The following is a 27891-nucleotide window of genomic DNA, read 5'->3' as shown; positions in this document are numbered from 1 at the left end:
AAAAAGTGGACCTTTTACTATGATAAAATTTTACCCAGAGGGAACCTTCCAGGCAAAAAAGGGGGGTTCTTTCGAATCCCCAGAAACTCCCCCTCCCCCCCCCCCCCTGGCCTGGCTACGTGCCTGTCTCATATCACAAATAAAAATGAAAATGAAATTAACTTTGCAGCATCTTTATTTGATATTATGAAAATTGACAGAAAAATGGAAGTGTAGTCTTGTTATAAAGGTAATAGGGTTCGTGAGATTAAAACGTATGTCTTCAGGAAGATGAAAATTATGTTTCTTTAAAAGTAAAATCGTGTTGCTCATTTAATGGCGATTAGACGGGAGCTGCTTTCCGTGAATAAGTTGATTCACGCGGGATTTGGTCTGTCCTACAATCTGCTCACGACGTAGTTTAGCTTCTTGTTCTTTTCTTCTAATTTTCTCTTCAAATTCTTGTGTTTTTCTTTCTAGTTCACGGTTTCTTTTTTCAACCTTTTTCAATTTTCTCTCTTCTAATTCCTTGCGACGGGCGGCTTCTTTCTTAAGTCGTGCATCACGACGATTTTGGGCCTGCTCGACTTTTATCTTCCAGTCCACCACATGAATATTCTTCGTCTTCTTGATGGTTCTTTTAATTGATTTTACTTTGCTCTTGATTGGACTCAGTTTTCGCGGACGGCCTCTGTCTAAGGCGCTGCTGACATCTCTTTTTGAAGTAAATACAGGGATATTACTAGTAGCCGGTATTGTGAGGGTGGATTCGGAGCGGAGCATTTCTTCCTCGTCGTCCTCCAGAACGTCTTGGTCTAAAAGTTCAAATTTAGAAGGCTTATTTTTAACAGCAGCGGGAGGATGAAAATCTAGAAAGGCCATTGCTTGTCCCCCGCCTCTTCTACGAAGAACTACTGTTTGCCCATTTGTGGATTGACCATCTTTTGTCTTTTGAACCTTTTTGGTTTCTTTCATTCTACATGTGTACTGGTTCTCGGTTATTGGTGGGAGGAAGGAACCACCTTTGTGCGAACAGGAGGAACAGCTCTGACTGCGGGAGCACGGCCTTTGGTGATGAGTGGGGTATGGTGTAGGTGAACGTACCTCACTGCAGTGGAAGAAAAAATGGACACCAAAGATTATCTAATTAGAAATACTAACGGTGATAAATAAAAAATAAAAAGTTAATAAATCTGAATACATATACTAGAATTAATTAATCTTGCAATAATGTATACAAGGTGTTAGAGGTATAAGATTGTACGCGTACGCGTCATGTTTCTTTCCTACTTTACAGCCTCTACAGCACGGACGTGGTCATTTGTTTTACCTGTGACTTCGAAACCGGTCGCTAGTAGGTGTTTTAGCTGGTCTTGCTTGCCTGTCGTTATTCTTGCGAAAAGACCTGTCTTTATCTCTGTTCATTGGTTGAAGTTTCAGTTAACGTGTATAAAGAAAGCTAGCGGTCTGTGATGTTGTTATGGATGGGTTGCTACGTCATAAAATACACCGTGACGTCAGGAGTAGACAGGCCTTCCACAGTGCCTCATTGTGACGTAACTTATTTGAACTCCGTCGACAAGATAGTATTTGATTGTGACGTAACAGTACGACTGATGTCGGTCAAATCTCTGTTTGGTAAATCTTTTAGAAATTGACTGTTGAGATTTTATTCAAAAATGTTTTAATATAACAAACACTTGAATATTACGAAAAAGAGTTTCTTTCGTTGCATCATTTTTTCCTTGGTGACAAAACCAACTGAACATATTTCATGGAGTTGATAACAATAAAAGATTCGATTAATCTATACAAGTTACCCCACCCAGCCCCGGGAAATAATAACATAATTCATGCGTATTTATTCCAATGAATTGCAGAAACGGTTACATGTATGAAAAGTCGTTGCGTTAGTTGAGGAAACACGGATGTACAGATTGCATCCAATAAATCACATCTGCTTCTCTGAGGCAATTTCATTTCATTTAATTATAATTTTGCCAGCTATATCTGGAACGTCATGAAAGGTTATTTTGCAGGTTTCTTTGGAGTCTCGTCAATTTCAAAGATGCTGCTATCCTCCATTACGTCTTTACTCCCTGTTTTCATAAGTCCGCCACGATCAGGGATTGTTTGGTAGCCACTGTGGTCCAAGCCGAGCTCATCGTCTGCGTTTTTTTCCTCCAGTTCGATGGATCGCTTTTCTATCGGTGCTGACCAGCCAGATCTTTTTAACAGCCTGTAATTGTATAAGCATATTTTAGTTTCCTTTTTTAATATAACTTTCTTCAAAAATCATCATGTTCGTTTGCATTAGTAGATGAGGCAAAAAATCTAATTAATTCATTAGTTTAAGTTTAAATACAGACTTGACATTTAATATGGAATATTTTTTTCCCAATCATTTTTCATCAGTTTTTTCCTATTTTGCTGACTGATAAATGTAAATAAGGATTAAAATCGTGTTTAAATAACTTTTAATTATTTCTTTGATGTCATTGTGACATCAGTTCATTAATGGGATTCGCCAGAGAAGCAAACAAAAACACATTGCCTATTCTATGTCATACGACAATAATTAAAAGAGATATTTTGGATCTCCATATTTTCCAAATTATTTTCTGTAAAAGAGTTACACGCCTCACAAAGAACCCCCATGTCAGTGTCTAGTCACAGTAATGGTCGCTGTTACGCTTGACCTCTTCTGTCTGCTACCAGCGCTCTCAAGTGGCAAGGCATTCCTTGGGTTAGGTTTTTAGAGTTCAATCTGGAATAACATTCCAGGCATGGGTCAAAATCTGTCCAATTTGGTCCAGTTTTGTTGTAGAACACGTAGGCCGTTGATTCGGCGAGTAATGGCCTACCCACATATTGTCTATGTGGTTCAAATATGGCGATTTTGATGACCAAGGTACCTGAGCATTCCCTTGGTTCTGTAAGTAATCTGCTATTAAAAGTGCTCTTTGTGAACCGGCAATCTCACCGTGCAACCTAAAATTGTTCCTAAAGTACCCCCTATCAAATGATAGTCAAGTGGTTCCCAGATTATTCCTTTATTTGATCTGGTTCAGGTTTTCGTGGATGACCATCATTGGTGTTTTGGCACCAATGTGGTATCCACTCCAATTACTGACGCTGTTAATGACCTTAGTCACTTTAGACGCGGCACACGCTTAGTCGTTGGTCTCTTCTGTATGTCTGTAAACTCTGTTTTGACTAGTTGAGCGGTACAGGTGAAATCTGACCTCAATAAAGAAAGCCACGAGGTTTCAGTGTTCAACTCAGAAACGGTCAAGGTCCCCAATTCATTAGAGAAACATACAACGATGTTTTGCTGTTTACAGTGGGTTCCCCTGAGGTCGTCTGGTATTCTAACCAGCTAAAACCAGTTTGGTGTTCGCTAAGGGCCTTGAAAAGTGCGTTTTTGTGGCAATTTAGCCCTCATTCTGAATGGACTGGGTGGTTTTTGTTTAGTTGCAACAGCATATCCCGACAGACAGTAAGTCCTGTACCCTGGTGAAAAGATTTCAATACATTGGGTGTGGCCTCTGTGTAGGTACATCAGTCTGGGCATTACTATATAAAACTGTGCGGACCGTTTCGTTTGGCGCAATTATCTGTCTGGCAATCTCTGACTTTTTCGCGCCATTCTGCCACAGATTGACAAATTTGCAGTGCACTGCATAGCTAATTTTACACACTGTAAAACAGACCACTTGCATGCAAAATTTCAAATTCTTCTATGCAGTAGTTGCCATCATATGGATACTTTTTGACATAACCATGCTTTGCCAAAGCCAAGCTTTGACCTGCCCAAAGGAGCACTACCCAATTAAATCACTGCATATTACATAATGCAGCAGCGCAACAAACCTGGTTTTCAGTTAATTGGAAGCGATACACCTGACTACACACTTCTCCATTCACATATCTTATATGAGATCGGAGTTTTTTGAAAAAAGAATGCATTTTTACCTAGGCATACCTTCGAAACTGAAATATTCCATATTAAATGTCAAGTCTGTACGTGTAATGCTATTACAACTATTTTCACCTATTTTTTTAATATTTGCAAGGTAAGATATTGTTTCTTTTAATCGTCGCTGACTGTAAAATTTTACGTCTGAGTTGTCGTGGCTAAGGATTCGAAAAACTGGGGCTAGAACTCGATTTTGAATATAACATATCATAATCATGCAAACACACAAAGTGTCCTTTTATTAGGGGAAAAGGGTAATCATCATTGTTTTTTATTTTGTGATCTATATGTCTCTAGGACAAAGCAATTTCTGGCATAAATCTATTTCAGTTACCTTCACCGATCTTGTTATTTCATATATGTTATGATGTATGTAATTGATCCTATAGCACATCTATTGTGCAACCATGTACACATGTAGCTTTTACCTGAATTCTCTGATTTAGCCAAGATGATTTATCTGCCCATTTGGTTTATTACCATTTTTTCCCTAACAAATAACATAAATCAAGGTAAAGTCTACTGAGGCACATGTACACATGATGACCTAGCAACTGCTCTGATGGTCGTGCGAAACATGCTTTGGCTTCATAAGGTAAGATATACTCTATTATCGGTAGATTACAATGCGTAAATTAGTTTTCAAATTTCCGGAAAATTAGAAAGTCAATACATATACTTGGGGTAATATAAAAACCGTTGCTGTTACCACAACGTGTGGCAAATATAATACAGCAGAGGTACCGAAACAGCTACCCGAAAAAACTACCAAACACCGTGACAGGTAAAAGTTGTATCTGGCATGTAAAATCTTCACTTTAGTCCCTGGACGCATAATACATAATCTAAAAAAAGGGAAATTTCCTTGGTTTTTTGTAAGATGGCCGTATTCCAGACTTAAACTGCATTTATCTAGACGATAATAACATTTTTTCCAGCAGCAGGGACCATGAAATTCATAGTGATGGATGACCGAATTTACAATCCCTATGCAGCAATCTAGGTCTCCCCTGAGTCGATCAAGTGCACAGTTGTGGAAGTGTCACTGACCGCGAATTTAAGAGGACAGCAGGCCTGCATGTGAACTTTGGAAAAACATGTATATGTATTCTTGGTAGAGGTCAGGGGATTTAATATAGCTTGCTAAAAGACGCTAAGAACAGTGTGCAAGTATGCGTGAGGCTGATTAATTACCTTTTCACAGAGACTACAGGTGAGACTGCGAAACGCTTAATTCTGTCTTTGCGTTTTGAAAGAAAGTGTAGAGCAGCAAAGCTTTATTACGATCGTTTTAAAGTTCTAGTATCAGAAACAGTATCATAATGCAGTATCGAGAAAAGTTTGAAATACACTGGAGAGTTTTTTATACATTGAGATTTGAACTTGGGATTTTTTTACAGATAATGTGTAGATTTTATAGATGCATAGTGGTCCCAAAGATCAGGCCAACAAACTATACAAATAATCATATGCATCATTCTATTCATGACTAAGAAATTTGCCTTTAGTTTAATTTTGTTTGGAAATAACCTTAGACTGCACCCCTCTTAACTGATTTTCACCATTTGCATGAATGTTGAAATATACTAAATATACTCTACATAGAGGAATTGGCATATACTGTATATTGAAGACCGCAGATTGTTGGCTAGAGAGGTAACTTTTGAAAACAGTCTCTGAGATTCAGAGTGCACAGGGGCGATTATTGTCGAATCAACTTCAATTATTTGGTAGCTGGAATGAATCTTTATTACCTGTAGAGGACCCCGGCCAACAATCCCCCAGTTATAGGTCCAAGCCAGTAGATCCAGTGATACGTCCAGATGTCGGGGTTGGAAGAAGAGACTGCGACAGCAGGACCAAAGGCCCGAGCAGTATTCATACAGCCGCCCGTAGAGAAAGAGCTGTCAAAAAAAAAAATACATCAACTTTACTCATTAGGTCTGGTCAAAATTGACAACTTATTTGGCGTGTCCTAGGCATAAATCAACCTATTGATTGAGTCATATTTGCTCCGTTCACAACATTTCGTCCACAGCAACACGTTCAGGGTAAGTAAGATTCTAAGAGACGTGTTGTGGACTTTCTAGTTCACATGTAATCCCACTTAATTTATTGTTTACTACTGCAAAACTTAACATGAGTCACTCTCGCGTAAGCAGAGCCATAAAATTGCGTTTTCAAAGAAGAAAATCGTTAAGTACCAGGAGCGGACCGTTACGCATCTTACCCCCTTTTTACTTATACTAATTCAAATTTACTGCTTACATAGAGAGAATCAGCTACCTTTTTAATATTTGCAAGTTAGGCAGACGAAAATGGTTACAGTTGCTTTTCTAGCGGCAACATCTAATAGACGGCATTTTATTTTCATTTATTTACTGATATTTATACATAATCCGTAAAAATAACTTAAACCTCTTTTGAGCTCTCTAATAACCATAAGCTTTGTTTACAAGCTTACTTATATACTGTATATATTTATTCATTTTTTTATTTCAAAACATATTGTTTAACGGTCACTGCAATTGATCGGTGTATTTTTTTCTTCTCTCTCTCTTTTAATTTGGGGGGGGGGGGGGAGGGGGGACTTTAAATACATAGTGTGGGCATTTTTCCTGGGGCTATTTACAACATCAAGGCCCCATGCATTTTTCCCCTCTTGAAAAATGTGGGCCCAAAATTTTTTATTTACTCCAAATTAGGGTCGGTCGCACTCGTTAACCAACTTGTCAATTTTGTCTGGCTTTAGTGCCTTTGGTATTTGTTACGTAAGATAAATCAGTTATTCTTATATAGTCAGGGTCTAATGATCAATTTTAGACAAAGATCTGAGACGACAAAGATGATTGAGAAAGTAGACTATTTTATTGCCATCACCAGTCAGTTGCAGGCTCAAAAGCGCTGTGACAGAAATGGTAATTTTAGGAATGAATACCCGGGGTCCCATATGATGCGTACAGAAGCCCCAATCAAGAAAAAAACTTAATAAGAAAAAAATATCAAGGTTCATGTATTGGAGGCATGGGAGTGACTATTCGTCTGTTAGCGGAGGTATGGGGGTTAGTAAAATCGGACGAATATCACCTCTATACAAAGTGATGGGGCAGGAACTACGGTTTCCAGTGGATTATCATTCCTATTACCCCTACTTTTCAACAGACATAAATAAGTGGGACTTCTTAATTTTCGAATCAAGTCATCTTTACACCCCCTCAGATCTCCCCATCTGCAATGTGTGCAAGTCTGACGAACTAGATAAGTTTGTAACAAGACAGAAAACCTGAATTTTGCATAGAAAAGTGCGCATCATCATTATCAGACTTAAGCGGCATTACTGACTGCCTTTTTTTAATAAACACAGTTTCAAATAATGAGAAAACGCACGCAAAGTGGTTGTAAAAGCCTTGACCGCCTGAAAACGAGACTAATCATTACTTATGTTTTATAATCATATAATTTGTTAGTCAGGAAGTCATTATGCTTACTGATTCACACAAGCGTACCCTTTTAACTTTTAAATAAAATAATTAAAATAGTGTAGAATGAAATGAAACTGGCTTCTAAGAATACATACCCTGCCATTATGCAAACTGCAATAGTTGTCCCTATGATCACAGGTGCTGCTTTATTCCTGCCACGGCTTTCAATGGCGGTCATCAAGACACTCATTACCACCACCAAAGTCAAGACTACCTCAATGAAGAACCCCCCACCTGGGGTAGTGACCCGGGGGTCTAACTGTGGCGCACCCCCATTAATATCCACCTTAGCGTCTTCTTCATTTGGGTCTTCGGCAAAAGACCTGTTTGTAAGACTTGCCTGGAAAAGAGATTTCTTTATTATAAGAAAATTTAAAGGAGAATATTTATCTTTTATAATCCTGTGCTAAGTATTTTCTTTTAAAAACATAGTTTTCAATCATCCTTTTTTCATTTACCAGTGTGTGAGGTTGTGAAAGAAAACAAACTGCTTCATCACTTCAGAAAACCACATATGGGCATTATCATGATGAACACGTAGGGCTTCAAGGGCACTGGTCTTCGTCACGCCATCAAAAAATTATCTTCAATCACAGACATTTTCAAGCGTTGATGACAAGATCGCTAGAGACCTAAAGAATGCCTTAATCAAATAAAGGAAATCAAGGCGGGAATAGTTCATTTCACCACAAAATACAATACATAAAGGTATTAATTTTCAGAAAATGGAGAAATGCAGTTCTGTGATAATTGCTTTTTAGTGTGAAGTAGTCATTTTCAAAAACAGATGAAAAGATTTCTTGTGGTATAAAGGTTTTTTTTTTTTTTTTGCAACAAAGAGTTGCATTCTTTAAAACGGTCTCAGACAGGTTCCTATATAAATGAGATGCAGAACCTGTACTGGAAGAAACAAATGACAACCAGTAGCTTGACCTAAGACAAACTTTAAACTTTAATACTGCTCTTGTAAATTGTTTAACGGAAACCAAACGATCAATTAAGGTACTGACGGATCTAGGATGTCAGGAGGCGGTAGCCTACCCTGCAACTCTTCACCCTCATCCTAATCTTTGCCAATGAATACTGCTCATGATAAATTGCATAATATGTCGTGTTGACCTGTTCACACTACAATCAATATGCACCTCAGCCAAACCCCGATATTTGGCTTAAACCGGTTTTGCCCCGTGTGAACGGAACTGTAATATTAACAACACTTACTTGGACCAGACCAGCGCCTACCAGGCCACCAAACAACTGTACAAAACAGTAGACCAAGGCGATGCCAACCTTCAGTTGTCCGGCCACCATAACTCCTAGAGTAATAGAAGGATTGAAATGTCCCCCGCTGAAAAAAAAAACGTGCAACTTTGTATGAATAATGATGGCCATTTTAGGTTTATAAGAAAAATGAATGCTACTGATTTGCTATTAGATGCCAAATTTTGGGCGAAGTTTGGATAAAACAAAGAAATTCCTAAGTTGCAGAAAACATTAGATGCCAGATTAAGAACGGATGTCTTTGATGACGAAAGATAGTATAGGGCCTACCACGTTTTGAAGTAATAAGGCAAAGGTGAAATTGTACAACATCGGAAACTGACATTTAGACTGTTGTATTTTTTCATTTATCAAACGGGAATAAAGGGCATCTGGTTCACAGCGAAATGGTTAGACAAAAGATAACGGTTAATTTGAAATGGTTTACCTAAGTTGTCCAATTGTCATTATCAAGGCCGTTATTGTGAGTCCATGAGCGAGTGCAATGGCAGTCGCTGACCCTGTTCCCACAGACATTGAACCAATATAGACGAAGAAAAGCACTCCCAGAAATTCTGCCAGGCAGGCCATTCCAATTTGCCTCCAAGAATTCAACGGTGTAGCTTCTATATCTTCTTTCATTTGTTTCATAGCTTTTTCACCATGTTTCCTCATCTCAGAAATGACTGGCTTCATGTACTGCGAAGATGTGTCTTTCAGGTCTTTGATCTTTGACCAAGCATCTGCATTTTGGAAAAATTTCATGTTTCCCGATTCTTCTTGATGATTGGTGATACTTGACTTTCCACCACCGAGTAAACTTTGTCCCTCCATTGTTTCTACCTTTTTCTTACCCTGTAGTAATACAGATTAACTTTATATCACATTGTGATGCGGCAATGGCACACAGTTGCCTTGTCATTCAGAGTCATTGTCTTTAATCTAAAAATGAGTTAATGCCAACATTAATCTTTTTAAAATTTATTTCTTCATTCATCGTAATGTTTATTCATTCTTTTTATCTATTTATCTATTACTGTTAAGCATGTTTATAAATCAATTCGAGAGTTATGATAAAAACTGTCCTTTTTTTTTAAAAAGTGCAAAAAATCCTAACCTCACGTTAATCTCTCTTTTTATATATTTTTTTTCGACCTCTGAAGACAAAGTTCAAGCTCAATGGGGCTCTGAGATTCTTTCTCTGAATTTTACTTACATCTGGGAATAGTCTTCTTACGACACAAGCTTTAAAGTCTAATAAATTATGACAAAACAAACTTTTTTAAAATCATTGGTAAGGAAAATTAGGTAATTTCGTAAGATTTTTCATGCTATTCAGTCGCTTGTTTTATGAATAATATATGGGTACGATAAGTTTATGTGAACCCCCCCCCCAAAAAAAAATAATAATAATAATAATAATAATAATTGGATGCATGAATAAAAAAGATAATAAATTAAGAGAAACAAAAACTCAGATGGTTGTAATATTCGTCTTGTTATTCAAATGTTGACAAAAAGTAAAGTGTTTCTAAACACGTTTTTTATCTATGACTCATCAGAGGGCATACCATCTACGTGTGTAAACACAAGGAAAACCTACACTGTATATTACAATATTTGAGCGATGTCCAAAAGGAGAGGATTATCATATATTGAAAAAAAAACTTTCTAGTTGGTATCTCACTAAGTTGGGTCGTTTTATCTGGAAACCATGACATAAAAAGGGTTTTCTGTCAACTAAATGCTATACTTAAGTGAAATTAAACTTTATAAAATTTTGAGAGGTAAGGTCTGAAAAAATGGATTTGGAAGACAAGCAAAAGCCCTGACCTTGTACTTTTATAGTCTCAAAATATTAAATAATTATTTTTAAATAATTAAAAGTTCTAACTGTTCGATCTGACTTGATTATGAAACAACGGCCGACTTACCAGACTGAGAAATCTCCAAAACCGATTCGTTTGTCTTATTTCAGCTGTATCTGCTTAAGAGATGTTAAATGACGTTTAATGGTGGCACTGAGCAGATTTAATACTTCTTATCAGCTTTAAAGCAATCAAGAAGATGAGACAGCTCTTCTATTCACCGTAACAGTAAGGGTCGTGCACGATTTGTGATGCTGTCTTTTCCTTGTGTTGACGAGATGAATAATGAGCATGAAAGTGTCGTTTATGTACATGATGAATCTGTGGATGAAAAGGATTGTAATAGTGGAACTTCAACATTTTCTTTTTCTGGAAAAAAGCAATTGATTTAACAGAAAATTGCAATTTACGTTTTAACGAGCTCGTTGCTAACAAAAATAATTTGAATGGTTTGAAATATATTGAGTAAAATATAATGCCTGGGTGAATAACCTATTGCCTTGAAATATATTCCTTCATTTTTTTTTTTCATTTTTACAAATGCTGACTTTGATAATTAATGTTTCTCGGTCGAAAAAAGGGCAAACGCAGCCAAAAGTTAATGACAGATCCCAAAGTAGTATATAATGTTCTTAAGCAAATCGCACAAAAATACCCAATATTGGATGAGTGCATAACTTAATTTCCGGCACAGAAGAACTATCAATTTACACTTTTGCTTTTTAGGAACTGGGAGCGCGCTTAGAAAAAAACACCTAGCCTAGGTAATTGATTAATGACTTGCATCTCCTTGGCACCAATGTTCCGTACGGTTTCATTCACGTTGGGCTTAATTAAGAGACATCGGGTTCAAGTTCGAACCGGTTTGACGGATTTGCCGCTCGGAGTCTCTGTCCTGCCAATATTTATTATAATATCTATTCGTTCGAGCTCACAGTTCACCGTATTATCGATAAAATACTGATCCTACTCACTTTTGCGTTTTGATTTGAGACACGCCTTGAGTCCATCGTGTGACTTAAAAATCGAACATGTGAACAAAGCCAAGGTAACGAATAGCGTTTGCTTCTAATAAATCTGTTTGTCACTGGTTAACGCTCTTGTTGATCTTCTAGGTATTCACAAACGTTCTTTTGACATTCTTTTTCACTTTCTCTGAGGTGAAAGATAAAAGCCAATGGAGGTTTAATCTTCGGTTTGAGATTTTTCCTTTGTGAGGTTTTGCCTGATAATGAAACGTTTAATTAGCGCCGATATAACTTGGAATATTTATCATATAGTGTTATGTATTTAATTCCCAATTAGAAGGTGTCATGTAGCTATTGATACGGTTATTTCATCTCATGTACATAAAATAAACCTTGACCGATATTTCTGATCACCTGCGTGTTTTCCTACCAGCCATTTAAAAAACCTTGTTAACACGCTATTGCTGGTTAAAATCGCTTATACAGGGATTTCTTAGGGGTCCCTTGATCTCCACTGTCGTGTTTTAATCGCCATATCATGCGCGCTCTGACAAGCAAGGTTTGTTCTGACAGGGAAACCCATCGGTAATGGAATTTTGTCACGAAGCTAGTTCTGCGTCATTAGTGTCACACTAATCACATGGGCAATTTTTTATTTATTTCATTGCCAGTACATTTTTGCAATGAATGTGGCCTTACAGGCTCAGGACAAACATACACGCGAACACACGCACGAACACACATACACACACACACACACACACGCTATTGGAACAATACAATAGATGTTAAATATACAGTAGAAAGGTTGTTTAAGCTTAGACTCTAAACCTGGAATAGGTAATATGATGTTTATGCTGTTACCCATTGGGATCTATTTGTCATAAGCGCAATTGGTAACACAGTTAACCAATTGTTTACAGACCCTCTACGTCTTGGTTTTCGGTATCCGCCCCTTTCAAGATCATCATGTGCTTGAGATAACGCACTGTTACCCGCGCGCTATATGCCAGGGGAGGTTTTCAAGGGATATATCGAGTGAGGGTGGAGATGTAATATTTGACATTCATACAAACCAAGAGAAAGTAAGCATTTCACAGCAAAAACACCCCTTAAACCGAATGAAATTTATATCGCCCTGGATACATAACATCTCTAGGTATGTACATGTATATGCTAAACTCACCCTCTTCCACAGTGCTGGGCGCTTTTACAATAGAACGGGGAAATGATCTGTATGACAGGAACTTGCTAAACAATTATTGGTATAACCCGAGTAAAAGTATTTTCTACTTAGTTCCGTTTTTTGTCACCGGTTAAGTTGAGTTGATATCCGTCAATCAAATCATCGTTCTGAACCATCGCTCATTTCCCCACGAACCGTTAGAGTAGCCCGAAACATCTATGTTTTATCAGGACTTTGGACAATTATGGCCGTAAAAATTGGAGGGACAAACTCGGGAGAAAATGGACAATTAAATTAGAGTTAAAAAACGAAACGAAAGAGAATATACAAGGAACGGAATAAGTGGAAAAGTAGTTAATGACACCAGGAGAGAAATGAACAATGAACTAGGGAGAAACAGATAACATAATTAGAGAGAAAAGTGAACATTAAAACGAGGAAGAAAAATGGAAAGCAAACCTAATAGTCAAAAGTGGTTACTAACAATAGTTGGAAATGGTCAATGAAACTAGGGTGAAAAGTGGACAATAAAAGCAGGGAGAAATGTGGAAGAAGAGAATTTCTTTTCGTTAGTTTAAAACACTTACTCACATGACGACATTTTCTGATATGACATTTTTTCGCTTGAAAATCAAAAATCATACAACTATTTATGCATGACCGTTTCAACTGAGCGATTATAATCCAATATACTTGCAAACATGATAGAATAATTATTTGTATCGAGAACACTTTCATCATTGATCATGTGATTCAAAGATATGTTTTGGCAATGTGAGAATCTGCAGAGCACGAAATATTCCCTTAATGAATTTTGTGCGAGTGCAAAGCGTTACATTCATTAGTTTTAAGTTGATTGTATTCCAAGTTGTTGTCGTTATTGTCAATCCCAAGGAGACGAAGTCAAATCGTCTGCCCGTCACAGTCTGTCAAAATACCTGATATAAGTCACTTTGGGAAAATAAAAGATATGACATGTTTTTTTCTTTTCAAATTACCAAATATTGATCTTTAATTTTAATCAGAGTGTATTCAACTTCACTTTTCTATGTAGTGCGTCAATTTTGCAGTCCCCTTACAGATGTTAACTTGAAACGGCATTTTTGTTGTTCATGCAGTTATAGTTGCATATTATGTACATCCCCGACAAACGCTCATGTGACTGTTTTTCTAAATGTCACTGGATAATGGTATATCTGCTATTATCCGCTAAGATGAATGTGTGATGATGAGGTTTTTTGGACATTACATAGGGCATACACTTTGGAATGAATTGCATACTGTGTGTTGTTATTATAAATTGTTTACTATACTGGTGTTTATCAGGGTGGCTTACGTTTTGATGTTATTCATGGTCTTATGTAATTCTGACGACTTCTGTGAAGGAACAAATTAAAAGTGTTTCTTATTTTTAATCAGGTACTTACTCATCTGAAGGCTTTCTTAAAGCTTTACTCAAACAACATCAGATGGTAATTAAAAAAAGACAGATGATGTTTGTGTATTCATCACTACTGGTATATTTATTCAAGATAGATCAGGGGCTTGACCATCTCTTCACCTCATCAACAGATTAAAATACTGGGCTTTACAGCTGGGACCAGATTTATTTTCATTGGATCCAATCAAGCGAAGATTCCAAACATATTCTTGACCTGGTTTCGAACTTTCACTCTATTCCGTTAGCACGAAAGCAAAAACGGAAGATCAATCTTCAGCTCGATTCGTTTGCATTTATCACAAGGTTTAGAGCGCTGCAGTGATTTCAAGAGAGAAAATCTCAGCACGAAAGGATTAAGGCCTCTCTTCAAATATAAGTTGTTGCTTATAAATGTAGGAGTAGGCTTTTCGTTCTTGAATACTGAGATCGCTTCTGTTGGGTGTTTTCTAAGCGGGCAACTGGTATCGAAACCTGGTAAATACCAGAAACACCAGACTTTTCGTTGATCGTTACAATAAAGGTAAGTTTGGTAATATTGAAGATATCGAGTGTTTTAGCATTAAAATTCAAAATATTAAAACTAGGATTTAGGCAACGGTAGTAATTTCGGCTCCTGTAATAGAAAGTTGATTTCTTTTTTATTTCTTTAAAAATTGGTGCACTACAAGAAATTACCAAAAGTATCTTAAACATGAAAATCAGAGTTTAAAATCTCGACCTATTGTCAAATTGTGAAAAAAAAAACTATGTCTTAACAATCATTTTTAGCAATGGACATTTTTTGTTAATATTATTATGGAAGAGGCAAAAGCAAACCTTTTTTGGTTTTGTAAACCACGAGAAAAAGCTATCTTGACATTTTATCTATCGATGACATTACAATATGCATTCCACTCAGCTTTGAGCTTTTTTAAGGGAAACTTATAACAAAATAACTTTTTATGTAAGCAGAAATAATACATTTCTTTGCAACTAATGGTTAGATGTTTCTCACAGAACCGGTACAATGGCGATATCAATCACGAGTAGACTTTTTTCACTGCTTTTGTCTCTCTTCAGATGGTGTACTAGTAGGTCTAATAAATGGTGCATTTACATGATACATGTCAACTTATCATATATTTTGTAGTTTTCTTATGTACAGGTATTGTGTTGTACTTGCAAATGATTCGACTGATTTTATTTGACATATTTGTGCAACATCTACCATACCTACAGTGTAAAATGTTTAAACCACTTAGTTCAGTAAAGATCAAACCCGCTCAGACTTTCGTTCTCTAAGATGGGTTTGTATTCTCCAAAGAATTCCCTATCCTTTTATGCTCTTTCGAGATGATGACAGTGTCATGAGAGCATGACGGTATTTCTATATGAGAGTTTTGTAATGTGTGCTCAGAATGTCTAATATGTTCGTCAATTAGCGAGAATTTACGATAATGTTCTTACTGATATTACATCCCGTCATGATATATCGAATGCCTTTGGCTGGAACCTGAGATGACTGGCTAAAATATGAAAAGAAAGATCCCTCTTTTTTATCGTAGTTTTTTATTATTTATTCATTTTTATACTTATTTTTTGCGTGACACAGCATAAGTATTACGTAAACAGCCTTCTTACAAAATGGTGATGTGTCATTAGGGTTATTAAGACTGTATTAATAGAAGTCTAATATGTTGTATTTTAGGTCCTGGTAACAGTGGGGTGTTAACTAATGCGTCATCTTCAATCATTGTCAGTGCATATTCAATATGAATATAGGAGTCATCTTCTAATGGGTTGTAATATCCGTTTGTATTTCAGGATAGCTACAGGGAGTTTTTGTTACCTATTATCAGAAAAAAAAGAGAAAAAAATCAATTCAGACAAGGAAGAAAATGTTGTGGCGTCTGTTATCCTTAAAGCATCAATTTCTTTGTATTTGTAAAATTTAGCTACACGACCAAATAAGTTCTATGAAAATTCTTCTCCGCAAACTAAGTAGCTAAAAAGCAAAAAAAAAAAAAAAAAAAAGAAAAGGATGGCGTCATTTTGATGTTGGTCTCATAAAACTTACTGCTACTCTGTATGTGTCATCTAATGGTGATAAGAGATGCTTTCACTATTTAATACAAAGCCTATACTTAGAACTACTACGAATTTCATCACCTAGTCGCGTATCGACAGAAGAATTATGTGGTTCACAGGGGACAGGGTGAAGAAAAAGTTCAAATTTCTGAAGAAACAAATGATAACGAAGGTAGAGACATTAGATTGAACTTGAAACCCTTCCAGTCATTTGGGTATTCATGCTAACTTCCTGACACGCACCTTTGAAATATCATATTGCCTGTTTGTGATGATAGTTACACACATATATGTGGCCAAAGAAACGTTTTCACTGTTTATTATGCGTACAATTACAAAACTGTGCAAACGTTTAAGTAGATAATGCTGCTTGTGATTACGATAAAATGAAAGATGTTAGCAAAGTAAAGCGACGGAATGCTGAGACTTGCAGTTTGGGGTAACAGACAAAAACCCAATTATGGCCACAAAGGTCAAAGGTTTTCTGGTTGATTCTGATGAGTGTGTAACTAATTGTTGGATGCTTTGAGACAAATGCATGTATTAGTGGTTCTCCTACGTTTGCTTACGTGACGCTGGTCTTATACATAATGAAAAATTGATCGTTAGGTGCATTTTAAAGGGATAACAACTGTTCATTTTGGCCAAAAAATAGATTTTCCTGGGATAAAGGACAGTTTTTCCAATGGGTAATGATTCCATGCCAACATTCATAGTTAGTCCCCGTTTTTTAATTTTTAAAATTTTTTTCTAATTTTTTGTTTATTTATTTATTTTTTTGTAATATTCTCTTAAGAGATTATAACAGTGTAGCCATCTGTGGGATTCACGTGATGTGATGGCAAGCACAAATTCCAGAATAATTTCGTTAACTGCCGTTTTGGCGGTAAAACAGAATGTATATTATATTTCTGAGCGTTGTCTACAATGTATTTATTGTGAAATATGTACGAACAGTTGTTATCCCTGTAACAGAGAGTAATTAATTCATTTTGAATTTCACTAAATGCGACGTTGCAAATCTTCAGACGAGAAGTTTGATTTTGACATTGAAGAAACCTTTAAGAGCCGAGAGATATCATTATCTTAAGGCAGATTTGCTTCATTTACTTTGGGATTGGTCTTGGCTTTGTCAATCTTTCAACTTAAGAAGCCATGCATGGGCATTGGAGAAATCCATGAAAAACAGCAATGGTGCTTCATGTAGCACACATGCATATTTTAGAAGTTTCGATTGGAAAGCGCTCCCTCAGTAGAGGAATTAAACAACACTTTTAGGCATCCAATGGCTTTGTTAAATGTCATTCATTTTCACAGAGTTACAAAATCACTGAACACACATTTGACCTCGTTTCATGATAGCCACAACAACTGATACCACTTAATAAGCATTGCGGGTCATGTATATGGTGCTGTGTGTTTGTGTGTGTGTTAAAGTCGAACCTTCTGTCGTGTTGGTAATTCATATGTCTTTATCTGATATTAATCATAAGAACATGAAGTTAAATCATATGAAATATTTAAAGTTGGCAAATTCAGTAATTTGTTATAAATCTGATCGGGGGCTATTTGTTTTGCTCTCCCGTGAAAAGGGCGGATGACGGTTACGAGAAGGGTACTTAGTGCATATAGTTGTTTAACCAAAAAAGTGATCATATACAACCCAGATAGAACCAAATGAAAAAAATGAATATCATTTAACATAACACATTAACAAATTTCATGCATAGGTCAGAAAAGATCCACTACATGTATACGGAAACATGACTTTGAAAGACAAACATATTTTATTTATTAAACTAGAACTCACTGAACCGACTGATAATTTCCTGGGATATAAAACCGATATGTTTTTGTTTCAGTCAAATTCGCACTTGTAGCCTCACTTGTTGGCGTGATTTCAATTATCTTTCCTTTTTCTTTCCTTTCTGAAGTCTCAGCAAAAAAGGAACAAGGCTAATCTTTGCATAGAACAGAAAGACGTAGGCTTGCTGGAATGTATGCAATGGGTTATGACATTTTCTAACATTCAAAATGTGACGAAATGTATAAGTCGTGCATGCTGATACATTGGAATTTTAAATATTAAAATATCATACTGGAGCCATTGAATGCATAGGCGTAGGGTAGCCTTCACCGCGAGTTTGGCAACAAACTCGGTGGATCATTCATAAACAGTAAGAAAATTTAGTAGGAGCAAGACCATAAATGGATTTCTAATAAATGAATATTAAAAGTATAATTAAAAGAAAAATGAATAATTTGCAACGAGGACGTTGACCTAAAGCTGATGTGCTCCATTCCTCAATTTTTACTAAGTCATATTGCACTCAAACTTAAATCTTAAATTAATCCCAACAAATCAAATACACATTTTGCTTTCTTACAGATTGTTACCACTGTTTATACAACACTCAAGCTATTAGGAAAGCAATGTCAATTCGGCGTGGGTTAAAACAGTGATCAAATTCAGTGAAAATTAGTGAGAGTGACGCATTGACAGAACCAAAATAGCATGAAACACGGTAATATTGGGAATATACCCTAGAGGGCAGAATTTGCTCTTTCACTTTCGTCTAGTAGTCGAGATTTGACTTCATTAGAGCTTTAATTACTCACCCTTAGGACTACAATCAATCACCGAACACTTCCGAAACCTCTTGAATTACTGAATCTGTCTCTTTTACCATGCTAACATTGACGTCTGAAGACTTGGGTTTTTAGTTTTGACAAATGTAAACACTAAGGGCATTGTTCAACCCAAAATTTAGCAGTTAACAGTTAAAACACAATAGCGTGTTGTCCTTTGGGGGTCGTGGGGGATAGGAAGACGGCTGTGGCGGGGGTAGGGGAGGTTGATGTTCCTTAATTAATATGTTGAAACGTGATTCACTGGACTTGGAGAATACCAATGAAAAGGAAAAATGTACTTTCATAACCATCAAATCTGTGGTATATATAAAATCAATACAGAAAGGACTTGAGTAGCGACCAGAAGTTTTCTGGTGTATTTCTATGGGTTTACAAAGTGCTGTTTTATGTAGAGACATCCGATCTGTACTACAGACCATTCTCCATTTATCGCATCCATCACCCACGGACTTTTGCCGCCGAAATTTTACACGATTTTCAATCTTTTGACAACTTATTTATTACTAATGCCATTTGGCAGTAAAATGGCAGGCCTGTTTTCTTTTTGATCTTTAGTTGCGTGTCGGTATTGTTTTTATACTGAGCGTTTTGTGACATTGACGGAAGTAAAACATTTATCTTTGAAAGAAATAAATGTGTTTTGATAATCAACATTGGATGATTGCTTTGATCCAATTCCAGACATGGCCTAAAACATATCAATATAAGATCAGTGGTCTCAGGAAAAAAAGAAGAAAAACCAGTCTCATTTTCTGTGTCAAGCAAAATAAAATACCAAAAGCTATGATAACTCATAAGATCTTACCCGTAGCATATTTTGAATGTGAAAACTTATATGGTAACAAAACTGATGTGTTAAGTTAAGCAGCAAAATTAGAGGTAACAACTTTTTTTATCATTGTCTTAGCATTTAGAGAAATGAGCGTCTTCTTTGGGACTGAAGCACACCGACAGCGTTAAGAAGCAATGAGGATAATTGTGAAATCCCAGGAAGCCCAAAGCAAATATAGATAAAAGGGGGGAAAGATACTTTTTTGAATGAATGATAATGTGTCGGTACTTAAAGGTGAAAATAACTGTGACGAACCAGTGTAGTACCACACCTAAAGAAGCTTTAATTGTGTTTATGAAAGCTAATTTACTCACTTATTCACCACTATATTGCTGCCTTTTTTTCGATTTATAATAACAAACTTCACTCTGTCTTCTCAAGAAGCTACTAGACTAATTATCTTCCCTTAATCGAAGAGCTTCCTGCCCAAACAGCCGCTTTAGATGCCATTCAAGTTCAATGTTTAACGTTTGTTGTTGTTGTTTCGATTCAATTTCGATTCTTCCTAATCCTCCAAAGCCAAATAAAACCTCTTTTCTCATATTGATAAACATGTAGGTGGTCGCTCTTGATAAATAATCCTTGTACAAATCGCGCCCATCGCCCCTGGAGACGTTGCATTAACCCAGAGAGAGGAGAATAATTAAACAGATGCACGCACATGTTTTCTGCATGCTTGAATGTGTTTGCCGCACAAATAAATACGAGCATCACCAAGAGAGGCCTTGGATATGAATATATGCGCTAGTGATATGACTTTTTGGTATGCATCACAAAACAAACAGTCAAAACCAATCTTTAAAATGTTTTGCTCGGTGATGTTTATGGATGTTGTAAGTTACATTTTGTCTTAGTTTGAACTTATTGAAATCGTATATGTCATATTCTTTTGAAATATTCCATCATTTTAGCAAGGGTGTATACATGTGTATGTGACGAATACCGACGGTCCAGTAAATATCTACCATACTTTGGCAAAAGGTTAGCAAATGCCTTTCAACTGAATCTGATTCATTTCGGACTAGATAAAACGCAGTGTAATTTCCCATCGGAATTTGACCACAGAAGAGTATCTTTGTCAAAAAACAAAATGGCTGTCAATGTATGCATTGCGTTAAAGGTAAAACTTGGCCTAAAGACTTGCTATCCTCGACAAAAAGATCCTCGATAAGCCCTGTCAATAATCTTTGTCTGGTCAAAACGTCTTTTTGTTACAGCCTCACAACCCAAGATGCTGCATTCTGGTACGTGCTGCTTATAATCACCAGTTACAATTAGCAACACTGCCCTGTTAATGGATGTGAACAGACAGTGGTGACCACTAGTATTTTACTAATGTTTATTTAGCTCAGTCTGGATACGACCTCCTGTAGGGCACTCTGTCAGAAGAGCCCTCCAGTCGATACTTGCTGTGTAGGGATAACAGTGTTTCAGAACATGAATATAGTACCAGAGGTAGAACAATTAATTTGCAAATAGTTTCGAAATCATGAGGATTCAAGGTCAAATAAAGTCTTAATGCAGACCCAGCACTTTTAGCGCATTACGTTGCTTAGGGGATGGGTAAAACTTGTAAGGAAAAAGGGGTAACGAGGGAACGAAGGAGCTGGGACAGAGGCCAGTGCGTCCACGGACATAATTGCACAGAGGTCTACCGACTGTTCCTTTGTTGCGCGTCTGAACAATTTTAATTAAAGCTTGTTGATTAATCTTATGATTATCATTAACTACATGTATGGCAAAGCATTTCACTGGTCTAAAACAAACTCAATTTCACCATTAGCAGTCTTAATGGATACTTGGACATACTGCAGTCCCAATTCCATATAATCGTATATAGTCATCATCTATTCCCGACAGCACATTCCCACCTGACTGACGCACATTATGTTCGGTGTCTGAAAGCAGCGTATGGTGCACATAATCAACCTAGAAATGGTAATGTAAAAAGGAACTCCTGTTCAATTGGCGGTCCTAATTACAGTATATGTTACGAAATAATAAGAGATTGGCAGTTTGGATACAAGACACTTGATGTCAAAGTTGCTATCGCCACAGATAATAGGCTGTGAGTAAAGGCACTTGAAACCAATTATAAGTGAATGAGATTGTAATTAGGAGTAATGGTGACCTAAATACCCACTGTTTTAGTTCAGTGGAAGCGAATTACATTGTAAAAAGTGTTGGACAATGGAATTAAATTAAAGCGTTGCAGTGGGCGTCTGTGGCAATAGGTAACATAATAGGCGTACAGCTGATACTTTTTCTATGTATTATCTGTAGGCCATCTTGCTATTCACTTCCCCCCATGGTGTTTGTGGACATTGCAAGTTTATATCTAAATATAAATGTATAGATCAAAATATCGTGTGTTGTATGTAAAAAAAAGAGGAAAAAAGAAAAAAGAAGAAAAAAACAACAGGCAGTTTGCTTAACACCTAATGAAAGTCAGACTAATTAGAAAAGATATTGGCAGCATTTGAGCAAAGCAAAGTTAACTCAGATCCAATACAAATACGTGCTGTGTGTATGTTATGCAGCAAGGCAGATGTTCTTGTCTTGAAACATACTGCAACATATTCTCTGTAAATCTATTCCAACAGAAGACGTGGTTACAAATGAAAGGTCCTTGTGGCTTTGAAGCAGGTCGTCCAGGTCACAGATCAGCGCTCCCGGGAGCTAAAGAACAGGCTTGTGATCAGATAAGAACTGAACTGCTTGTTTCACAAGTCTACAAGGGCTTAAGGGGTCGGCCAATTACTTTCTTTTTGATGAGTCTTTTGCATCAGGGAAACCGAGGCGCAAACCTTTATTCAAATCTGAGGTCAAGGAACACGCTTAGCTGATGTCGTAACATGTATGTAGATGTTGGCATTTCAGAAGATACGTTAAGTTAACGGATTTAATTTGGGTTGGAATGGATATGCAAAATTACATCAGACGCCGAGTACATCTTTAATTTGAAGGCATTGATTTGCTACGACATTTGACTGGGTAGAATCTATCTCTAGGTACCAGGCTATATACTAGCCAAAAAGAGAAACGCAAGTTTTGTTATGTCTATGGATCATACTTCTCCATTCTTGCACCAGTGCAGTTGTTAACTTTACGACGGTGGTAGGCTGTTACTGGCGGTTATTAAGTCGTCTGCTTAGTTCATCCCGTGTAACGTGACAGAGAGTCCCCCATGACAAAGAGTCCGCTTCCCATTCATTTGTAGAGGTAAATCTCGCCCTAGATTTTGACCCACTTAGGTCAGGCCAACCCTTACCATTATAACTACATGGAGGGCGGACTTTCTGTTAGACGGAGCCTCAGACTCTCTACACCGGGTGTGCTCAATGGGAGACATTTCTGGTCTGAAGAAGAAGAGTCTTGCTGCAGGTGCGTATGTGCTAAAAACCTGGTAATATATGGACGGGCATTGTCTGATAGAGAAAGCGTAGGTTTGGGTGTTGATACATGAATGACACAATCATCACGAGCCCTGTCTGGAAATTGCCTTTTATACCAGCCCAAACCATAACACTGCGCCAATGGTTATGACAATGGCACGACCCCTTTCCAGATTAAACAGCCGTGGCATGATGTCACCATGGAATTCGCTCACCGAAACTCAGTTATCCGATTCCAGCGTCCACTAGCATTGATTATGGACAACTAAATTATGTAAGACTTTTGTCCGATTTGTGTTCAGATGAGATTGTCCGAAATCACTCAAGCGTATGGTTTTCCGTCACTGAATACATTAATGAATACAAACGTGTATTTTTGGGCATTTTGAAGCACTGGCCGAAACAAAAGTTTACTTTTCTTCACGTACTGTTTTAGAAATCATTTAAAATGTTTTACTAGCATGGACGGGAGAGTAAACATAAGAGATTATAAAGGGGGAGGGGTATCGAAACGACGATCAAAATTCAGTAGTACTTAAATAGAATGTTTTGTGGCAATGATTCCGTCTACATTAGCTTTCTTTCTACGGTATATACAGCACACACATTTTAACTTATAGTAGGGCCACTGAAGATTCTCTATAGTTGGTCTAGAATATTTCTTATTCGATTTCAGATTAATTTAATTCGTGCTTCCCCCCCCCCTCCTTAAAATGCAAGTAGGGGTATCAGACAATAGTACATATACTAAACTGGTTTATATGGGCTTTTCTTTTGGTCTAATTAGTAATTGTCTTTACAAAGTGAAGTTATTTTTCACATATCGTTGGGAAATATGACAAATACGCCGTATCACTAGTTCTAAATTAAGACCTGCACCAGTCACCTTAATATCATTTTCTCTAAAAGGACTATAAAATGATTCCGTGATAGTCCTATTACTCTTAATAGTCACCTGATAATGCAATCTTGCCGGTCGAAGAGATATTTTGCTGTCAAACAAATTCAATTCCTTGAGATGCGGTCCGCCTGTTTCTTAAGAATGTTGCGGCCGTAATATAATAAACGGCACCCCGAAAGACACAGCGGATCATTATGTCTACGTTTACCAAGTGCTTTTCTATCACTCTGAACAGAGCAATGTGTTTTATCCAAATATATATATATATGTATCGAAGCTCTTGATTATTCTCAGTAATCCTCGCATTTTATGCAACTCTAATTGAAGCAATAATACTCGTCTTCAATAATCGCGCTCTTTTCAAAATATGATTGTTTTAAATAAATTTCTACCACAAGAGAAATTAAAGAGTATATCTAGGACTATTTTGCTGAAATTGCTTCTATTGACAATAAAATCGAAAATGTGGCAAAAATCGCGACATTTTCAAAATTTAGTTACATGTGTACCGAATCATCGTTTTAACGAAGTATGTATCTTTGATAAATGCTGTAGTTTTGGTAAAACCATTGTACCAGAAGGTTTTGTAGATGAATCATGAGGATCGATCTACTTTCAAATACGATCATGAGACGAAGATGATATCTATATGCCATTAAGCAAGTAAACCATCACTGATGTAATTTGGACGACATTCACAACAAATATCCCTCTTAGGAATGATGGTCCATCGTAGATTGTAAGCCCATTTCTATTATTTATGTGTATTCATGCAATATGTGATTATCATTTAAATCAATGAATAGTTGATTTGTTAGGGCAAAACCATTTAATTGTAAATATGGGTTTACACATTAACACATTATATTCCCAGTAAACAGCCCAGGCAGCACTAGACATACCGTTGTCAATTTCAGATCTTAAACTGGATTAAGGCTTCGGCAACAGATATAGATTAATACAGATAGAACAATTTACTGAGAAGGAAAAAAAACAGAAATTTTTCCATTAATTTCATTGGGTTATTCCCTGCTTTATAAAGCTTTGAAGATTGGGGTGAGATATTTGAACATTTGCTGTTTTACATTTCATAAAATAGCATTACATAAATAGCTTTCCAAAATAACAATTCTTGACTACTGCAAATGTATCAGTTGTGCCTGAAACAAACCTGATTTCAAAATTAGAAAAGACTCCTTAACCAGCTGAAATTGCATCAGTTTCGACTGATTACTACATGTAAATAAGGCACAGGGGCAGAGGTAATGGCGCACGCGTGAAAGGACGGATAGAGAAACTATACGCAAACAGGGCTTGTGTAATGTTTTTTAAAAATGCATGTGCCTCGCCTTATAATCTTACTAGTCCTTCACGTAAGAGAGTAACAGGTTTGGCATTTGGTATAATTGGGTTATTTGCTACTGAGCAACAGAAAACTACAATGCTATTGCAAAAAAGATATTACAACACTTTGTATCATAAGAAATGCAAGGCTTTACTAAGTCGTTTTTAATCATCAAGACAATAGGCAATAACAGCTACATGTACACACACTGGACAATAGAAGTGTCACCCCTACTTAACCAATACTATGGGGGAGATAAATGACTGTGGAATGATATGCTCCTGGTATCATTTTATTAACATCAAATTTCACAAAAAAACACAAAATGAGAACAAAATATACATTCTACCAAAATATGCAGTTTCAAGTCCAAAATTAGTACTTAGTGGCATAGCCACGTGACCTAATAACAGGTGCCAGTCTACGAGACAAGGATTCACATAATTGTCTGATGCGTTCAGGGCTTATGCTGGCCCAAGCATGAAACATTGGATATAACAGAGTTTGTCTGCTGGTTGGACGGGCATTTGTCAAAAGTTTTGACACATTTTCATTCCACACATTTTCTATTATGTTTGCATCTGGACTCTGGGCAGGTCACATGACCCTGCGAATGCCCTGTTGGTCAAACCAATCATCAACTGCCCTGACAAGGAGCATTGTCATCCTGTGAACAAATGGATAATTCCTGTCACCAAACGTGTTAGTAATAGATGGTAGCAACCTGACTCCAAAACATCGATATATTTCTAGTGATTCATGTTTCCATCAACCACTATCAATTCGCCCACGCCATGGATGCTGATGCAGTCCCACACCATTATAAATATGCTGCTCCGGGTTCGAAAATTCAGTGCATGTGGTTCAAATGCTTTACCAGCAGTTCGCCAGCATCGTACCAGTCTGTCATCAGAGGTCAGACCAAAGCGACACTCATCAGAAAAAAACATATAGGACCAATTGTCATGGACTGTCCAGTTCCAGATCCTGTTGACCCTAGTTCACTCTACGTTGCCTGTTTTGTAACGATATAAGAGGTTTCAGTCTTGCTACCCTGCTGTACACTCTATGAGCATGTAACCGACGCCTAGCAATTTTCACAGACACATTCTTATGTGTGAAATTGTTCCACTGTGTTGTCAACTGACAAGCAGTGTCGAACTTTGACAACCTGGACATCAAAATCAGTCGTCGGTCTTCACGGCCAGTAGTTTTTCTTGGACGACCCATCAGAGGCAATCTGTCTCTTGATCCAGTGTTTCTATACCGAGACCAGACCCTCTGCACGGTTCTGACTGAACAATTCAATTGTATCGATATTCTGACATTGCTTATATTCCGCCTCTTCAGGTTAATAACTTGTACCTATAACCGTTAGATAATTGCCTGTATCTTGCCATATTGCAGGAAGACAGGAATAACATTTGCTGTACATGTACAAGACCAACAGTACAATTCCATGGTATAGCGGTTTTATACTCATTAGTCACATTATAAGTAGACCAGGCATTATAACTACCCAAGATCTGCCTACTTTTATTACTCTGAGTTAGGGGGTGACACTTCTATTGTCCAGTGTGTGTATAATGGAGAAACGAGACGAACTAGATATGGTAGGTATTTATGTCACTGCAATAATGTCACATGAAAATGTGTACATGTGCACATAAATCCAAATGGGTGTCCAATGTTTATGAATGTCGTTGGTTGTGCACTTCACAAACGCTAGTAGAAGCACCACGGACTATTAAGTGATGCAGTATTGACACGTAAACGGTTTATGTGAAGTAAAACTAGTTGAATGCAGTATTATATCTACAGGGGGTTACACATGTATTGCATCATGTTGCTTAAGGAGAAATGGTAGTTTGTAGGGTTTTTCATTTTGTATTTTATTAAATTTCGATCATGTCAATAAGTTTACTTCAGGTTTAAAGACCAGAGCTTTATCCTTAAATTGAATTATGTTATCATGTCAATATCAATTATATTTTGCAAGATAGCCACTAAGTTTCAAAATGGCCACCATCCTTCTGGTAATAGACTTATGAAGGCGTAGTAATCTATTCTATTGGCACAGGCTCGTAAGACTGGTAAAGGGTCGGCCCTCTGCCACTCATCTTCCAATGTGACCCTACAGGTTTTCAGTGGGGTTGGCGTCTTGGGATTACACGCCCACCCTGCTGATACCTTGCTAATGAAGCCACTCTAGGTCGTCTCTGGTCTTGTCTTTTGTCGCATTATCATTCTGAAAAAGGAGCTGATGATTCCTTGGGTATTGGTTCTGGATTCCAATGTGAATAAGGTTTCCATTAACCAGCAAAATAGTTCACCAATAACGTAGATAGCGATGCACCATTATTGAATTTAAACCATTATTGAAGCGGAGAAAACCATCTGCTTTGGCAGATAAGCAGTATGCTGATGTTTTGCATGCTCCAACCTCTCCACCTGCGCTGTTAACTGTCAACATGCCCTCATCAAAAAAACACAAAACGACACAGTTTCGACGTCTACCCACCAGTGTCCTCCATCC

General features: G+C 37.1%; 3 protein-coding genes across 6 annotated transcripts in view; 1 reads left to right on the top strand and 2 right to left on the bottom strand.

The window, feature by feature from the left end:
- Window positions 1-163: 163 nt before the first annotated feature.
- On the bottom strand, window positions 164-1667 carry LOC147763377 (uncharacterized). The gene is made up of 2 exons (XM_087006091.1): window positions 1310-1667; window positions 164-1087 (listed from the first exon to the last, which is right to left on the bottom strand). The coding sequence occupies exons 1-2, from the start codon at window positions 1402-1404 to the stop codon at window positions 313-315; spliced, it is 870 nt and encodes a 289-aa protein (XP_086862217.1). The 5' UTR covers window positions 1405-1667; the 3' UTR covers window positions 164-312.
- Window positions 1668-1813: 146 nt separating this feature from the next.
- On the bottom strand, window positions 1814-10804 carry LOC106168327 (aquaporin-8). The gene is made up of 6 exons (XM_087006090.1): window positions 10635-10804; window positions 9149-9555; window positions 8662-8788; window positions 7536-7780; window positions 5713-5862; window positions 1814-2218 (listed from the first exon to the last, which is right to left on the bottom strand). Exons 2-6 carry the CDS (start codon window positions 9532-9534, stop codon window positions 2008-2010), a joined length of 1119 nt encoding a protein of 372 aa, XP_086862216.1. The 5' UTR covers window positions 9535-9555; window positions 10635-10804; the 3' UTR covers window positions 1814-2007.
- LOC106168326 (RYamide receptor) overlaps window positions 4478-27891 on the top strand; it is a 28078-nt gene continuing 4664 nt past the window's right edge. For 2 of the 4 annotated variants that reach the window (XM_087006086.1, XM_087006087.1), the window contains exons 1-2: window positions 4478-4553; window positions 4900-5171. The gene's annotated coding sequence lies outside the window, so the exon portion shown is untranslated. Of the gene's footprint in view, window positions 4554-4896; window positions 5172-14429; window positions 14684-27891 lie in introns of those variants that run through there. The other 2 variants (XM_087006088.1, XM_087006089.1) reach the window with 2 other exon arrangements.

The sequence above is a fragment of the Lingula anatina genome, chromosome 2 (assembly GCF_051362555.1).
Source record: "Lingula anatina isolate TDL-2025a chromosome 2, LinAna3.0, whole genome shotgun sequence".
Lineage (NCBI taxonomy): Eukaryota > Metazoa > Brachiopoda > Lingulata > Lingulida > Lingulidae > Lingula > Lingula anatina.
The sequence above is the reverse complement of the archived record's forward strand: the minus strand, read 5'-3'. Positions and strand labels throughout refer to the sequence as shown.

Coding starts and splice junctions, on each gene's coding strand:
- LOC106168327 (XM_087006090.1), bottom strand. CDS start 9,534: ATGGAGGGACAAAGTTTACTCGGTGGTGGAAAGTCAAGTATCACCAAT. Junction 7,781..8,661: donor TAGGCGCTGGTCTGGTCCAA/GTAAGTGTTGTT, acceptor TCTCTTTTCCAG/GCAAGTCTTACAAACAGGTC. Junction 5,863..7,535: donor GCAGTTTGCATAATGGCAGG/GTATGTATTCTT, acceptor TTTTTTTGACAG/CTCTTTCTCTACGGGCGGCT.
- LOC147763377 (XM_087006091.1), bottom strand. CDS start 1,404: ATGAACAGAGATAAAGACAGGTCTTTTCGCAAGAATAACGACAGGCAA. Junction 1,088..1,309: donor GACCGGTTTCGAAGTCACAG/GTAAAACAAATG, acceptor CTTCCACTGCAG/TGAGGTACGTTCACCTACAC.